At 36.8% G+C, this 17346-nt stretch overlaps 1 protein-coding gene and 1 pseudogene across 3 annotated transcripts; one reads left to right on the top strand and one right to left on the bottom strand.

Annotated features, from left to right (window-relative positions):
• Positions 1–915: 915 nt before the first annotated feature.
• On the bottom strand, positions 916–2740 carry LOC109019803 (protein ELF4-LIKE 4-like). Of its 3 annotated transcripts, none has more exons than XM_019002183.2 (2): positions 2535–2740; positions 916–1657 (listed from the first exon to the last, which is right to left on the bottom strand). In XM_019002183.2, the coding sequence occupies exon 2, from the start codon at positions 1616–1618 to the stop codon at positions 1271–1273; it is 348 nt and encodes a 115-aa protein (XP_018857728.1). In that variant the 5' UTR covers positions 1619–1657; positions 2535–2740; the 3' UTR covers positions 916–1270. The 3 variants fall into 3 exon arrangements, with proteins under 3 accessions (XP_018857728.1, XP_035539181.1, XP_035539182.1); XM_035683288.1 differs by lacking the exon at positions 2535–2740 and adding an exon at positions 1826–2488; XM_035683289.1 differs by lacking the exon at positions 2535–2740 and adding an exon at positions 1744–1830.
• A 1115-nt stretch (positions 2741–3855) lies between these two features.
• On the top strand, positions 3856–15850 carry LOC109019806 (annotated as a pseudogene).
• The last annotated feature ends 1496 nt before the right edge of the window (positions 15851–17346 follow it).

The raw sequence follows: 17346 nt of genomic DNA, 5'->3' as shown, positions 1-17346 counted from the left end.
GGTAACATAAATCTATCGACATGAAACTTGGTTAGATTTAAGCACAATGCATAAAACTACCTTTCTGCGTTTCATCTGCTGCATGACTACTCATTCCACTTCAGCTGTACTAAAGTGGAATGCAATCATTCACGTGGGTCTTCTAACCATATCAGAAAGCTCATAAATTTTCCAAAAGAATGGAGAACTGATTTGTGCGCGGTGGGGGTTGAGAGAAATTCAATGTCAACACTCAAAAGACATTTTTTCAACTTTAAAAACTACGGAAAATATAAAATCAATCCGTATGAAGCAAAGAATCTCAATTAAGTACAAGCAGGTGCTACCAATCCCACCACTTCAGCAATCATTGGGCCCTTGTTCTGCTGTTTGATCATGTTTTTGTCCCTTCAAGCAGTGGTGCTTTCTTTTAAACTCAGCTAAACACTTTCCTTCGTATAATTTCAGTTAATCATCCTTTTTCACACCAAGAATATCTAAGAGAATGCCATTAAGTAGGACAAAACCACTACATGATATTCCAAACTGGTGGTGTTTGGAATCATCCAAGATTCCTTCTTTAATTATGTCTCTTCAACCCAAAAGTCTAAAAACTCTTACCGGCATTGCAAAATATATTGCATGTTCTTAGTTCCCTATAGTGACATAATAGGAGGTTCTGATTCCTGAACGTAGAGATCTTGCCATCTTTTGGGGGTAAAAGAATTATTAGTACATACCAACACTCAACTACAATACTTTAACCAATGTGAGGACACTACAAGGAATTCCTTTTGCCAAACATATGCCACAAAATCAAATTACCGACATTTTCGCAATAGAACAAGGTTCATTGACCGACGCAATAATTGAGATTTAAAACAGTACAGACAAATTCACCTAACAAATAGCTTAAAAATCAAGAAAATGAAGACATAAAGATCAAAGCTATCTCCATAGTACCCAAAGTAATCAGTATCTGCCTCAAACTTGAAGATTTCAAAACAGAAGCATGGTTGAATCCAATGAGTTAAGAAGATTACACTGAAATTTAGTTCATATTTGGCACGTTCCTTGTTGAAGTAAATCATCCTAAAACTACAGGAAAAAAAAAAGTTATTCCAATGAAAATGGTAAAAATTAAACTGAAGCATAAAACCTACAACACGTTTTGACTAATATAGAGGAGTAAGAAAATTTTCTTCGTATCCTTTCCTTCATATACTGAAATACTCATTCTTATCCCACAATGAAAGCGTGCAGAATCGATGCAGAAGCTCGGTTAAATAAATTACCCGGACCTAATTCTCTTCTGACTGGCTTTTCCATTGGATTTCAAACTCCCACCTGAATCTCCTTCCGATGAAGCCTCCACTGACTTGGTAAAAGAGCTCGAAAGATCAGCATAGAGATCCACCACCCTTCTGATATTGTTATTAAGCTCCCTAATCAAGCTCACATTTCGGCTCAAGTCATCAGGGATCTTTGACTCATGGTTTTGGTTGATCTCATTGATTAGTAACCTGTTCTGGTCCAAAATGTCCTGGACTTGCACAAAATTCTTCTGAAATGTCTGCAAAACTTTGCTATCTACTTGATCAGTTCCATTTCCTATGCCAGAAAATATATCACCTTCCATTTCAGTGACGCTTTAATTCAATCAAAACCAGCCCCGGGCCTGCACCAGAAACACCAAGAATGATGAAAAAGAGACAGAATAAAGCAAGAGATAAGCTCATGTGATTTTGAAATTTAATGGATTACCATAATTTATTTGATTTCTGCAAAATTTGAAGGGGGCTAAAAGAAGTAAGATTGAAAGCATGAGAGACTGTTGAATTCTAACCTCTCATTGGTTGGCTAAAAAGAAACAAAATCAAGAACCCAGTTGTGCCTAGGAAGTTTCCTCCGTTTTCTCCGCAAGCAAACAGTCGGTTAGAAAAGTGGAGCATAAGAGAGGGTACAGAAAGGAGAAAAATCAGACATGGGCATTTGTTTGCGACGTAAAAGCAGGCCCCTTTTTCCACAAAAAGGAAGCTTTTCTTTTTGTTTTTGTACAAAAAAACAATTTCCGTGTCTGATTTTGAGTGGAAAAGAATCTGGGTGACCCCCAAATACCAGTACCAGTCATTGCCCCACAAGGTAGAAGAAAACTACTCTCAAATATTACAACGTTTAGTAAAAAGATTCAATTGTGTCAAAACTATGACCAAAAAATGTCGTATAAAATTTTCTTTTTGCTGCAGAAAACACAGCAAAACAAGCAATCGTTTTATTTATTCAGAGAGACTAGAGAGATTTATGTTTGTGTCAAAAGTAGAGGACTAAGAAAGTGTTTTGGGAATTTTGAGAAAGATATTTTCATCGTATAAGTACAAATTGTGATAACACAACAACACAAACGCATTGGAACTCACAGAACAAGAAGGGAAGTTTTACTTAACCCAGACAGAGAAAACTACAGGCATAAACCCACAGACAAGAAGAATAGAAGAAGAAATACAGACGTTGAAAAAGAAAAGAGGACAACGGAATACACGTTCTCTTTCTCTTACCTTGAAAACACGTGACAATTTCGGTAGGGAGACTCAAATATTTTCTCGAGAAAAGTATAAATGGGAGAAGAATCAAATCTCGGCCAGAGCAGCTGGAAGAAGGCCCTGAAATCATACAAAAAGTCGTACAAAGAGACTCTGTGCCGAGATTTGATTGACAGTACTCAAGCCCAGTGATGAGTCTTTTGAGAAAATTCTGGCCTAGAAGATTGATTTGCATACCGTATAATATAAGCATTCGATCTGGGGTTAGTAGTGGACGTGGTATTAACAATAAATATTAAAAAAAAATTCAATGCTGTACATCTTTATTTAATTAATATGTAATTTATTATTTTTATTAATTTATCTTAATATTTAAGTATGAATGAGTTTAATAAAAATATAAAAATAATAAATCACATTCTAATTAAATGAAAATATGTAATATAAGACTTTTTTATAATTTCTTTTAAGTACGTTTATATTTTTTATGAAATAATATGATATAGGATTCTAAAACTAAATGTGCAAGGGAGATTTGAGGATAGATGCAGGACCTTTCTTATCAAATTGATTTTATTTTTTATTTTTTAACCATGTTGAATTCGGCTCAATCCCTCTTCTTTTCTAATTCGTGCTTAAGGGGAAAGATCGTCCTCCTCAACTTAGGTTGCAACCGGAATTGAGAAAGAGGAGAATTATTAGTATCGTTTGTTTTTATAATTTATTTCATTTTATCTTATTTAATTATTATAATTTTTTTAAATTTTTATATAAAATATAATAAATAATTTAATTTTTTTTAATTTTAATTAAAATTTTTTAAATAAAAATAATATTAAAAAAATATTTTATAATAATATTTTATTTAATTTTTATTTAAATTCATCCCATCTTTATCTCAAAAAACAAACAAAGAGTTTTGATTCAATTAAGGTACAAGAGGATAATTTATTTGGGGTACTATTGGATACAGTTGTCCAAACTTTATTATTTTGTTTAAAAACATTAGGCTGATAGACTCATGCTAATTGTTTTCATACAAATTTTAAATTTATCAAATTTTTTAAAATAACGACTTACATTTGTCACTTTAATTTAATTAAGATTAAAAAAATATTTAAATAATAAATTAAGATGAGATAAAAGTTAAAAATTAAATAAGATAGGTTTAAAATATTATTTTTATTTAAAAATTTAAAATAATTAAATAATTAATTATATTTTATATAAAAATTTAAAAAATTATAACAATTAAATAAAATTACAAACAACCCGAGGAGGAAAATTATATGGCTCCAATTTCTGATGTGTACGGTTCAGATTCAACTTCTCCTGCCACTCCCGTCTTTCTGGGCCTTTTTCTTCCCCTTCATTGTTCGACCCCTCTCTCTCTCTCTTTTCTCTCTCTCTCTCATTTACGGAACCCAAATTGGGATATGAACTAGGCCGAGGAAAATCGCGTAGTTCCATTAACCGAATTTCTCAGAAGGAAATGGCAGAAAGTGCAGCATCGTCTCCAAAACCCCTCCAAACTTCAAACCCCATCGACCCAACATCAGCGACACAACCAACAACAATAGCAGCACAAACGCCAACACCCACACCCTCAATTCCTCAAAACCTGTCGAACCCACAGCCCGCCCCTTCCCCTCTCTCCCACTCCCACTCCCACTCCCACTCCCTTGATCATATCTCCTCTCCTCCCCAAATCCCTCTTCCCCAATCGCAATCACAGCCACAACAACACCACCACCAACAGCAACAGCAGCAGCAGCTCACTCCATCCGTTGGATTAGATTTCCAACAACAAAAGCAACAGCAACAATCCCAACAGCAGCAATCTCAGCAACAACAGAGTTTGACCCAGAATGTCACCGCCATGTCGAGTTATCAAATCCAGCAAAGCATGCAACGCTCCCCGTCCATGTCGCGGTTGAACCAAATTCAGCAACAGCAACAACAGTTGGGGGCTATGAGGCAGCAGCAGCTTCAACAGCAGGGGCTTTATGGGAATGTGAATTTTGGTGGGTCTGGTGGCATCCAGCAGCAGACCCAGCAGCAACAGCAGCAAAATCAGCAGCAGTTGGGTACTAGCGGGAACTTATCCCGGTCAGCGCTGATCGGGCAGAGCGGCCATCTGCCCATGTTGTCGGGCGCAGCTGCAGCGCAGTTCAATCTGCAGTCCCAGTTGTTAGCTTCGGTAATAAATCGAATTATCATTCATCTCTAATATAGTCTAATTAGCAATTTCTATGCTATTCCTGCTTGTTTTGGAAGGTAGAATGTTGAAAGGGTTTAATAACTCTATATACAACCATGAAGGAAGTAAACACCGCCCAATTGTTTTGAAAAAAAATAGGGTGCACTATTAAAAAATTAATTTTTTTTCAAGGATCTCATATTTTATTAACTTTTTTTAAAGCGATTGCGCTGCGGTTATAGAATTCACGGTTGTAAATATATTTTCTCTTTAATTTTTAGAAGCAGGAAAACGTAGGGGATCTGGAATTGTTCAAAGACGGTACCTTAGTGAATCTTCTATTTGATATCGCCACTCCTTGGGGAAAAAGCCTTCTTTCCTGCACAACTCGATCACATTAGGAACACAATCAGCCAAATGCATGTTACTATATCATTTTCCTGTTTGTGGTTGGCCTGATTAATATCCTGTTTGCTTTATTTTTAAGCATACAGTACTTGTGTGATACTCCATATGATAAGGAAAATAATAGGTAGTGTATGAGACATTGCTTGGGGATGAGAAGTTCTTGCTCTTATAAGGTTCTAATGGACTCCAATTGTATCATTGTCTAGTCATTTTAGAGTATAAGCCATGTGACTTGAGCCTTCCATTGTGGCGTTATAAATGATATCAAAGTCTATCTCAACCAGAAATGTGAGACTTAAGCCGTGCTACCTACAATGGACTAGCCTGATGAGGACGTTGGGAATTTAAAGTGGGGGCAGGGGATTGTGATATCCCATATAATAATGAAAATGGTAGGTGATGTATGAGATCCCACATTGTTTGGGAATGATAAGTTCTTGCTATTTATAAGGTTCTAATGAGCTCCAATTGTATCATTGACTAGTCCTTTTGGAGTATAGGCCATGTGACTTGGGCCTTCCATAGAGGCATTACAACTTGGCAATTGATTTAGCAACATGTTGTATTTTTTACTTATGAATTGAATATAATCTCTGTTTAGTTTTAAAAAATGAATGTTGGATGCAGCCGAGGCAAAAATCTGGACTGGTCCAAGGTTCTCAATTCCTTTCAGGTAACTCGAGTCAAGCTTTGCAAGGAATGCAAGCAATGGGGATGATGGGGACACTCAATTTGAGCTCGCAACTAAGAGCGAACGGCTCCCTCGGTTATACCCAGCAAATTAACCTGGGGCAGATGAGGCAGCAATTGCAACAACAAAGTTCTCTCAACTCTCCGCAGGTATAAAGCTGCCTTATGCATATTGCTTTGCTGGATTTGGTTAACTGCTGATGGTTGTGCTTTTCCCATGTTACTCAGTCACTTTATGTTGTTCTATGTGGTTGTAAGTTTTTTATTTCTCGTCTTATAAATCTAAGTTTCCGGGGTGACATATAAAGGTTACAATTTGTTTTAAGGTGGAGGATACATACCCTAACTGTTTTGATCCGCTTGGTTCCGTACTTGAGTTGATTTTGCAAACTATGATGCTGTCTCGCTCGCTTATGAAGTTCACATTATCCAAAATCCCAAAGTATCTCTCAGATTAATAAATTGACACTTTTTGGAAGGGCTTTGGGTTAATTGTGCCCTTTTAAAATTTATTTTTTTAGGTTTGCTTATTCCTTATCTCTATAATTGTTAAGTGGTGAACCTCTAGGGGCTGGCTCAAGTGGTAAAAGCCTTGGCCTTGGTGGTATGCTCCCTCCAAGATTAGGCCTGCAACCTGAGTTACCTGTCCATGTTTTTGGCCCGATCCGACCTGCATGTTGAAGGTTTCCAGTCAGACCCTTTTTTTTTTAACTGGCACTAGGGACTAGGGACTAGGGACTAGGGACTAGGGACTTTAAAGGTTCTATGTTGGTCATGCAGAAGATGATTTCTGACTGGCATTTAGAAGAAGAATAAAAAAAAAATACTTCATTCATAAAAAAATCAGGAACATGGAGGTGAAAACTTGTCCGAGGAAATCGCAGGTATGGTAAAAACCCCAGCATCATCTCGTAAATGTTGTTGTATCTACTAGGTTTCAGATCAATTGGGCCTTTCCATCGTAATAACCCAAAATTGCAAACAATGGAAGGTTTTTATGAAGGTTTGAATTCCACATTTAAAAGAAGAATAAGCTTTGCAGCAGTGCAAAGAAGCATACCAGAGTGATATTGGTTCGGCTCATCGTCTCAGAGGATTGGAAGTGAAGGTAGAAGACGAGCTGAGATGAGCCTGGCAGTTGGTTTGAGCGTGTACTGAAATCCCCTGCAGGTATAGATAGTTGAAGCTCCAAGTAAATCATTTAAGACTCTCGGGTTGTGGATGATGGCGTTGTGACGAAGAGAAGTGGGGAGGGGGGGAACAGAGGTGATGCAAAGAGAAGTGGGAGGGGGCTGGCTAGGGTTTCACTTTCATGTGCAAACTGCAAAGCATGGGTGTTTTAAGAGGCAGGTTGCCTGAAATTTTTTACGGGTTGTACGGGTCTAACCCGAGATGTAGTTAAAACAGTTTTTTTTTTTGTACGGGTCAGGTCGGGCCAAGCGGGCGGATCGAGCCAAGCGGTTTTTTGCACAGGCCTATCCAAGATCCAAGGTTTGAATCTCAGTGAGTGCAAACAATCTCTAGGGGCTATTGGACTAAGGAATTTTTCTCTTGAAATGCTTGAGGTTTACTTGCGGGAAACTCCTTGCCAAGGTCCTGTGCACCCACGTGATTAGTCGGGATGCTGTTCCTGGACACCCGGTGCCAATAAAAAAAAAATTGTTAAGTGGTGTTTTTCTGCTGTAGTATGGGTGAGCATCTCTGATTTTCTCGTTTGATGTCCCAAATTCAAAACATTCTGAAGATTTTTCCAAGAGTTGGACTGGGAACTTATTCAGTAACTCTTTAATTGGAAAAAATGCTTTGTCTAAAACCTATAATTTCATAGAAAATACTGTCGGACAAAAACATATTATAATTATGTGGGAGTACTTGGAAGCCCGTGAAGTTGAGTCATTTCATTATGTACATTTGCAGTAAGTCCATTTTTTTTAGCTCAGAGCATTTGAAATGAGATGATTCCAGATCATATGTAGGATGATTTCCATAGTTAAATGAATGAAATCCATCATTTTTTTAATCTTATGTTTTAATAACATCTTGTTTGTCTAGTTTTCGGAGTGAAATGGATGCACTTTTGATTCTCGTCAATGTTATTAATATACTTGATGATTACGGATGTATTAGAATATTTATAAGCATTCACAACCATTGTTTTGCTGGGTTCTGTATGTATGTTTTACATTTAAATTTTTATGCATGATTATGACCTGCACACTATCTTTTCAAACTTACAGGTTCAAAGCTTACCCAGGAAATCATCACTGGCATTTTTGAACCCTAAGTTATCTGGAATGACTCAGAATGGACAGCCAGCTATGATGCAGAATGCTTTATCACAGCAACAGTGGTTGAAGCAAATTCCACCAGTCTCTGGTGCTGGTTCAGCTTCATTCCGTAATCAACAACATCAGAGGCAGCAGCAAGTACTCATGCAGCAGCAGTTGCACCAAAACTCCATGGCCCTAAACCAACAGCAATTATCCCAACTGGTACAGCAGCAGCAACCAATGGGGCATCCTTCGCCACAGCAGCAACAACAGCAACTACAACAACCTGCACAACCACAATTGCAACACCTGTCCTTACATCAGCAGCCGCAGCCGCAGCTGCAGCTGCAGCAGCAGTTGCAGCAGCAGTATTCTCCAAGGGTGCCTGGACCCACAGGGCAGAAATCCCTAAGTTTGACTGGATCACAACCGGATGCTACTGCATCTGGTACAACGACACCAGGGGGGAGTTCCAGCCATGGAACAGAAGCAACCAATCAACTTCTTGGGAAAAGAAAATTACAGGATTTGGTCTCACAGGTCTTTCCTGTATTTCCACTCTGTGAATCCCATTTGTTTCCTAAAGATGTCAGTTTGTATGTTTTGCTTTTCATTGCTCTAATGATATATTTATCACCCGGGATTGTGCTCAGGTGGATTCACAGGGAAAGCTGGATCCTGAAGTTCAAGATCTTCTTTTAGAGATTGCTGATGACTTCATTGATTCTGTGAGGCCCTCTACTGTTGTTCTTTTTTTAATAGATTTTTAAATATGTGTGTGCGTGCCTGTCTACAGGTCCAAAAATAATCTCTCTCTCTCTCTCTCTCAGTTGTGCATGAAATCTGATCTTTCTTCAAATTTCGGCCAGATTTCTATGTAGTTTTGTATATGTATTTTTTTAAGTTATATATATATTTTTTTGATAAGTAAAATAAGTATATATTCATCCAAACAACTGTCAATTACAAAAAAGAAGTTCTAATGCTCCCATCCTAATTAGGTGGGAGCATTAGAAACTAAAAACTCATGAAATTCCATGCCATTAAAGTCCACGACATTAGCTCAAGTACAAAGAGTCTTAAAAAATAACATTTTTAGCTCCGCCATTGATCTCTCTTTGTCTTCAAAAATCCTCTCATTGCGCTCATGCCACAAGCACCACATAATACATATAGGAATCATCTTCTAAACTGCTTTGATTTGTCGCACTCCTCGAATTGAGGTCCAACAGGCCAAAGCATTCAACACAGTTTTCGGCATAACCCATGCTAAATCCATTATGTTAAACACCGCATCCCAAATAGTCCTGGCTACGTTGCAATGTAAAAGTAAATGATTCACCGATTCACCCCCTCTTTTACACATACAACACCAGTCTGCTATAATTATGCTTCTTTTTCTTAGATTATCCGTAGTAAGAATCTTCCCCAGAGATGCTGTCCACACAAAGAAAGAAGTTTTGGGAGGAGCCTTATTACACAAAAGCTTTCTCCAGGGAAAATGTCTGTCAGGAACTTGTGTGAGTACCTTGTAAAAGGAGCTAACAGTGAAGACCCCTTTCCTTGTTGGACTCCACCACAAATCATCTGCATGCTGGATATTTGGGCGACAAGAGTACAAAAGACTATAAAAATCTACAAAACTCCCCATCTCCCAGTCTTGTGCTGCCCGATTGAAATTGATATTCCAGTGGATGTTTTTACCTACAACTTTCATTACCTCCGCCACCATGGCATCTTTAGCATTTGCAATCATGAAAAGTGTAGGAAACAAGTCTTGTAGAGTATTATTGGTACACCAAACATCCTTCCAAAATCTGATCTTTGAACCTGTACCCAATTGCAATCTTGTATGTTGATGGAAAACCACCCATCCTCTTCTAATGTGTTTCCATAGCCCCCTTCCAGCGGCCCCTTGAACTTCTCTAGTATACCAACCCCCCTCAAAACCACCGTATTTGTTCTCAATCACAGTCTTCCATAAGGCAGCCGTTTCCTTGATATAACGCCACAACCATTTGCCAAGTAGTGCCTGATTGAACATCCTCAAATTTCTAATACCCAAACCACCATTGGAGATAGGACGACACACAATTTCCCACTTGACTAAATGGAATTTAAACTCTTCACCTAGACCCCCCCCACAGAAAGTCTCTCTGTAGCTTCTCAAGACGACCCGTCACACTTGCCGTTATAGGGAATAAGGATAAGAAGTAAGTGGGTAGATTAGAAAGCGTACTTTTAATAAGCGTAATCCGGCCCCCTTTTGACAAATACATTCTCTTCCAATCTGCCAATCTTCTCTCTACTTTTTCAATCACAATATCCCAAATAGAAAGCGCCCTCGAGGCTATACCCAATGGTAATCCCAAATAGTTCATAGGGAGAGACCCTATCTTACAACCCAGTGTACCAACCAACACCCTCAAATTTTGAACTTCTCCAATAGGCACCAACTCAGATTTATCATAATTCACTTTTAAACCAGACACTGCTTCAAAACAAAGCAACAATGCTTTCACATCCCTCAACTGATCTGACTCGGCTTCGCACATAATAAGCGTATCATCTGCAAACAGTAAATGTGAAATGGTAGTGATACTCCTACTCGGCGATCCAATCTGAAAACCACTAATATAACCATTAGTCACTAAGGCTGAGATCATCCTGTTTAGTGCCTCCATAACAATAACAAAAAGTAATGGAGATAATGGATCCCCTTGTCTCAAGCCACGAGAGCTCGAGAAGAAACCCTCTGGACTGCCATTGATTAACACAGAAAACCTTGCCGTGGAAATACACCATCTGATCCACGACCTCCATCTTTCTCCAAAACCATACCTACCCAGTAGATGTAGGAGAAGATCCCAATTAACATGATCATATACCTTCTCCATATCTAGCTTACACATAAGCCCTGAGCTGCCAGCCTTCAATCTACTGTCCAGACACTCGTTAGCAATTAGAGCTGCATCAAGAATTTGTCTACCATTCACAAAGGCATTTTGAGGCTTAGTAACGATCTGTCCCAAGACCCCACTCAAACGGTTAGCGAGCACTTTAGCAATGATCTTGTACGTACCATTCACTAGACTAATAGGCCGAAAATCGGAAATCTCAAAAGCCCCTACCTTTTTAGGGATTAAAGCAAGGAAAGTGGTATTGAGGCTTTTCTCAAATTTACCTACCGAGAAAAGCTCTTGAAACACCTTCATAAGATCCCTCTTTATCACCTCCCAACATTCTTGGTAAAAACCCATGGAGAAACCATCAGGGCCGAGAGCATTGTCTTTTGCCATTTTCTTTACTACATCATAGACCTCTTCCTCTTCGAAAGCCCTTTCCATCCTTGCGACTTCCTCCAACTCTATAGTGCAAAAAACCAATCCATTCAAAGTAGGCCTCCACCCCACCTGTTTAGTAAGAAGCTCTCCAAAGAAATTTACCACGTGATCTTTTATTACCTCTTCTTCTCTACACTCGATCCCCTCAATTTTCAGTATCTCAATAGTATTATTTCTTCTATGAGAATTTGCAATTTTATGGAAAAACTTTGTGCTCCGATCCCCTTCCTTTAGCCAAATAGCTCTTGATTTCTGGCGCCACGACATCTCTTCTTGTAGAATTATTCTCTCAAGATCTGCAACCAACATAGTTTTATGTGCTTGTTCCTCCTCAGTAAGTGGTCTCCCTTCTTGTAGTCTTTCTAACTCCTGTATTTCCTCCCACTTGGTATTTTTATTATCTTCTACATTGCCGAGAGTTTGTTGGTTCCACACCTTTAGGTCTCTTTTTAACGCTTTCAATTTATTTGCAAAAATGTAGCTGGGTGTACCTTCGAAATGATACGAACTCCACCATTGTTTGACCCCATCCACAAAACCTTCAAACTTCAACCACATATTCTCAAACTTAAAATACCTTTTACCACTGCGAATACCTCCACAATCAAGCAAAATTGGCCAATGATCTGAAGCTAGGCGTACCAAAAAAATGACTATATCTTATATTATCCTAGGGATCAGATTCTGTAGTTTTTGTTTTCAGATTCTGTAGTTACAAAAAAATGTATATTATCATCATGTTTGAGTTTGAACTGTCAACATGGATTCAGTTAGCTTTAGGGTTATTGTGATGTAAAAGAACTGTCCTACATTGCCCAAAGAGCCACACTTCAATAGCTCCATCATATGAATCTCAAAGTCTGAAATTCAACCCATTCAATTTATTTGAGTATCTTAATATTACTGTATGATACCGAGGATCTTTTGTTTTCTGCTTTAAATGAATCATCTGCACTTGAGCATAAGCTTTAGAACTTTTTTTGAAGTTTGCAATTACATCTTTAGTTTGCCAGTATTGTCTGGCTTATTTGTTTTTTTTTTCTTGGTCTGTCTACCTTGATGTGTCCTATACTTTCTAAGGGCAGTTGTGGTCAATTTGTGTGCTTTAAGGTAAGATCATGATGGTCTTACAGATATGGACTTGTTTCTATTTGCAGGTGACAACATTCGCATGCAGTTTGGCAAAACATCGGAAATCTTCGACTTTAGAGTCCAAGGATTTATTGCTACACCTAGGTTTGTGCTAACTACAACACGTCATCATCAGATTTATTATAATAATACGTTTGGAAGATGATAAACACAACAATTTCGCAACATTTTTTACAATCATGTTTTAAATTAAGGGCATTATTGTAAAATAACTTATAAAATAATTACAAAGGTATCATGTCCATTACAAAAGTACCCCCATTTAAAACATGGTTGTGAAAAGGGTTGTGTGTCCATCATTAGAAAATGGTTGAGTATCGCAAGAATTTCATCACTGATTTTGGTGGTTTCTCAGACTGGCTGAATTTTTTTGAAAAGTAAAAATCTCATATGATTTGAAAAAGTTGGGCATGAAGAAGTTTTCTGATTCTGGATGGTGAATTGTTGCTGTGAATTCAAGTGCTATCGATGTTCATTGACTGTTACCATATTCGATGATCATTTGCTAATGTGATTTTGGGTTGAACAGATTTTAAACTTCTTGTCAAATACTACTTTTCTTAATGAAAAGTTTGCAGAAAAATAAATTTTTGAATACACAGCAGAGAAAAATTGCTCAGTTTTAGAACTTTGGTATTCATCATTTGTCTGCCATGCAAAATTGCAAATGAAGATAGATGGTGAACAATTGCCTCCACCTGTTCCTTGCCATGGGCATGGAACAAGGGCCATAGCCCACCTGGGTTTAGGACATGTTTGATTTGACATTATGCCTTTTCCGGGAAAAACCTTTCCACATTTTTGGGTGTTTGGTGCTGCTAAAACCTTACACATAAAAATCCTAGTCAACAGAAAACTAAGCAAAGCTGGAGGAAAATGATTCATGCTTCTAAAAGTGTGAGGTCTTTTCCAAACATTTAGAGCCTCACTCTGAAAAAGGCCTTTGTTACTGCCAACATGGTAAACTGCAGCCCCAGCTTGAACTTTCTCAGCTACTCCATTGACGCCCTCAGCAACTTCGTCTCCTCTCCCCTGACCAGTTGTCCCCTGATCTTCAATGGATTGTTGCTCTGCTTTCTTGACATGGGCTCTGAGGGTGAGGGATTACTTTTTCTGTGTCTAGTGTTTGGGTCTAAAAAGAGGAATTGGTTTGGTAGTTGGTGGCATTGTTGAGGGACTAGGAGATTGGTTTTGACTTGGTTGTGAGTTTGAGGGGGTGGCATATGGCGTTTAGCCATCAGCGTGGGTTTGTTGTTGTTTCGAGTAGCAGCACTGTGGCACATCTGGGGTTTCTTTCTTGTATAGGTGGCAGCCATTGATGGTGTTTAAACACTGGGGGGTTTTGAACTGGTAGTGTTGAGTGGTGTATTTGTGGTGGTTTTGTATGATTGATGTTCGATTGTAAAGTGTGGGTGTTGATTTCTTGTAGCTGATTTTCGGTATTGGTGGGTGCTAGGGTTCTATGACTACTTAGGTGGTGGGTAAGATGGTAATGGTTGGTTGTCAAAGGTTACAGTTTGATGCGTGGGTTCTTCTGGTGGTGGATATATTTGCCCATCATTTTGGGGCGATTGTAGACTTGTAGTCCATTTGCTGCCTGGCTGGTGGTGTACGTTTTTCACTATGAGCCAACTACCAAAAAATGCTTTTCAATTTCTTTTTTCACTTGGTCTATGGTGATTAGGCTAGATTATATAAAGGGCCTTCGAGATTGATCTCAGGGTTAATGTTGGCAATATCTCTGGGAGCTAACTTAAGGCAAACAAGAAATTCATGGATGAGATAATAGCATAGCGACGTAGGACTGAATATATATAAGGGTTCATACTATAACGGTGTTACTCTATATCATTTTTGTGATGGTGATTGAACCTTAAACAATCTATTGCATGGAAATATTTTGCAGAGAAAAATTGGCAATTGAACATTCCGGGATATTCAAGTGAAGAGCAGAAGTACCAAAGCAAACCTGTAAGCACCTTCCATACGTTTTTCTTATTGTTATGCACAACTTGGTGCAACATTTTTGGTGTGTTTGTATGAAAGAACTATTTAAAGATAAGTAATATTGCCCATAGATTAATATAATAAGATTTTACATTGAATACTTCTTCTACACTAAGATCTTTTTCAAGATGAATTTGCACTATAAGTTTATATAAGATTCGTCATTACTTTCAAAAGAATAATCAGTTGAAAAATATTTTTTGATTCCTCAAGTTAATTTCAATCTTGCAGTTAACAAGTGATCTCCACAAGAAGCGTCTTGATGTGGTAAGTTCCTGAGTATATACATATATTTGATCTATATTCCCCTTTCTTTTGGCAATAATACCTTGTCTTTTTGCATTAACTATTTAATCAGATACGCACATTAATGGAAACCCCACACTCCGAAACAAATACAAGTAATCCTAAAGAGATGATAAGGCAGGGACTTGGTAACCCAGTTGGTGCCAATTACCTGGTACGACCCTTCTCTTAGTTCAGAACAGCTAGTTTCCCATTCTACTGGTCCCCAAATGCTACAGAAGATGACACGGATTTAGTAGAAATGCACACCAAATTCTTATTTGATCTTATGCTGCTTGGGTATGACTTCATGAACACCATCGGTAAGTGTGACTCAGCATTCGGATGCCAAACTTATTGCCTGAGGTTGCATGGCATTCTCTATATAGGAGCTGAGCTTGCATGTTGCACATGCAGATTTAAGGAGTCCCATGTCACAATTTCTTGAATGCTTTAGTTATTTGTTAAAACAATACCTTGTCGAGTCAAGAAAATGGTAGCAGTTACTACCATTTTGTGTTTGATGGTTTTTGCATGCATGTTTTTTACAATGCTTTACCGTCCTGCTAAATTTACTGTTATTTTTAATTGCTTCTTTGTATCACAGGTTGAAAGAATGAATATAGATTGCCAATAGCAAATAGCTGTAATTACTTAGCAACTACATGAACTATAGGAGGGAGAGATCGCAGCAGTCGACCATCTTCTATAATGTTTCTTCAGTAGATTTATTATCATTTTGTTGGGGTGAGAAATCATGCCAGATAGAGCTCGTGCCTGCCCTCCATCTAGCAGTCCAACGATCGGGGTTGGGTGGGGCTTTGCCTTTGTATTCTACTCGATTACTAGAGACAGGATTTTCTTATGTTTTGGACTGGGATCCATTTTTTATCTGAATTTGAAACAGATTCATGGTCAGGTGGGCTTTTATTGTAATTTATTATTGATAAATGCCTGCATTTTGTTCTTTGAAAAGTGCTCAAGTATAAATTGATGTAGTAAGCCATATCTAATTTACAATAAAAAAAAATGGATTTGCTATCTAAAGTATTACATTAATGTGGCGCAGGTGCTTTTAGACCATTGGAAGCCAACTAAAAAATCTAGATGTGATCATGACATCTTATTAAGGCAATTACTGTTGACGTTATAAGCCTGAATTCGTTTTTTTTTTTTTTAAATTTTTGGGCGACAGAAGTAATTTTCTTCATGGCCTCAAATTTGTCCTCAATAAATTTGTATTTAATTTTGTTCCATTGTTCGTTTTAGGTTGAAATGTTATCTTTAAAAAATAATCCATAGTTTTTTTAGATAAATGTAATGATAAATGGTAAAATATATTGATCCAATCCTTACTTAATTTTGGTCGTCTGCATTAAACAATCGGGAAAAAAGTTGTACTGTATCCCCAAACCCGGTAACACATAGTTTCTCCTCCAAAATTTGTGATTTACTGTATATCAATTACTATTCATTCTAATATTCTATACTTATAACTTTTTCATAAAATATAAAAATATTTTTCACAGAACGTGAGATGCAGTTGTTGAATAGTGGAAGAAATAATTTTTCATTTAGCATTACTATGAAGAGCAATGCTATACAACCTCTCCAATCTTCACATATCATATTTTTTAAAATTTTAATATTTTTTTAATATTTTTTTGAGTTTATTCTTTTTAAAATAATTTAATTTTTCTATTCATTATTTATATATTAAATATTTAATAAAAAAATAATAAAAATTAAAAAATATATGATGCGTAAAGATTATATAAATAGTAAAAAATTGTGTAAATTTTTTTTACTATCAATTCAGCACAATTCTGAAAGAGTAATACTACAGATCCCGCAGTTTTGTCCCTAAAAAATATCCCAAACGTTATACTTTACTTTTTTATTTTTTATATATTTTTTTAATCATCATAAATATTTTTTAAAAAAATAAAAAATTTATAATATTATTAAAAAATATTTTTTAATTATTAAAAAAAAAAAAAAAAAGCAAGCAGCGTTCTGGACACTTCTCCGGGACCCAAATTCGGGTCCCAAAGCATTTCAAATTCGCCTACCGTGTGCATGCATGGATTGAGAACAGCATAGAGAGACTTCACAACCGTTGAGAAATTTGAAAGTTTTATGTTATTTTCAAATATTATCATATATTTTTAAATATATTATTTTTAAATATCACTAGAACATAAAATAATTTTTAATTTTTAATTTTTTTTTTATCTAATTATACTTAATTATTATAACTTCTTAAAAGTTCCAAACAAAACACTACAAAACAAATTCTTTAAATTTTAAAATAAAAATAATATTTTAATTTTAAAATATTTTTATTCAATTTTTTTTTTCATTTCTTAAAATCTAATAAAACATCTTAATTCAAATTATTTCATTACTATTTATAAACTATTTTATTATTATTCATAATATTCAATATTTTCTCACACCTCCAGTTCACC

This window comes from Juglans regia, chromosome 12, assembly GCF_001411555.2.
Source record: "Juglans regia cultivar Chandler chromosome 12, Walnut 2.0, whole genome shotgun sequence".
Taxonomy (NCBI): domain Eukaryota; kingdom Viridiplantae; phylum Streptophyta; class Magnoliopsida; order Fagales; family Juglandaceae; genus Juglans; species Juglans regia.
The sequence above is the reverse complement of the archived record's forward strand: the minus strand, read 5'-3'. Positions and strand labels throughout refer to the sequence as shown.

Excerpts from the sequence above, each read along its gene's own strand:
- LOC109019803 (XM_019002183.2), bottom strand. The coding sequence starts at position 1,618 with ATGGAAGGTGATATATTTTCTGGCATAGGAAATGGAACTGATCAAGTA.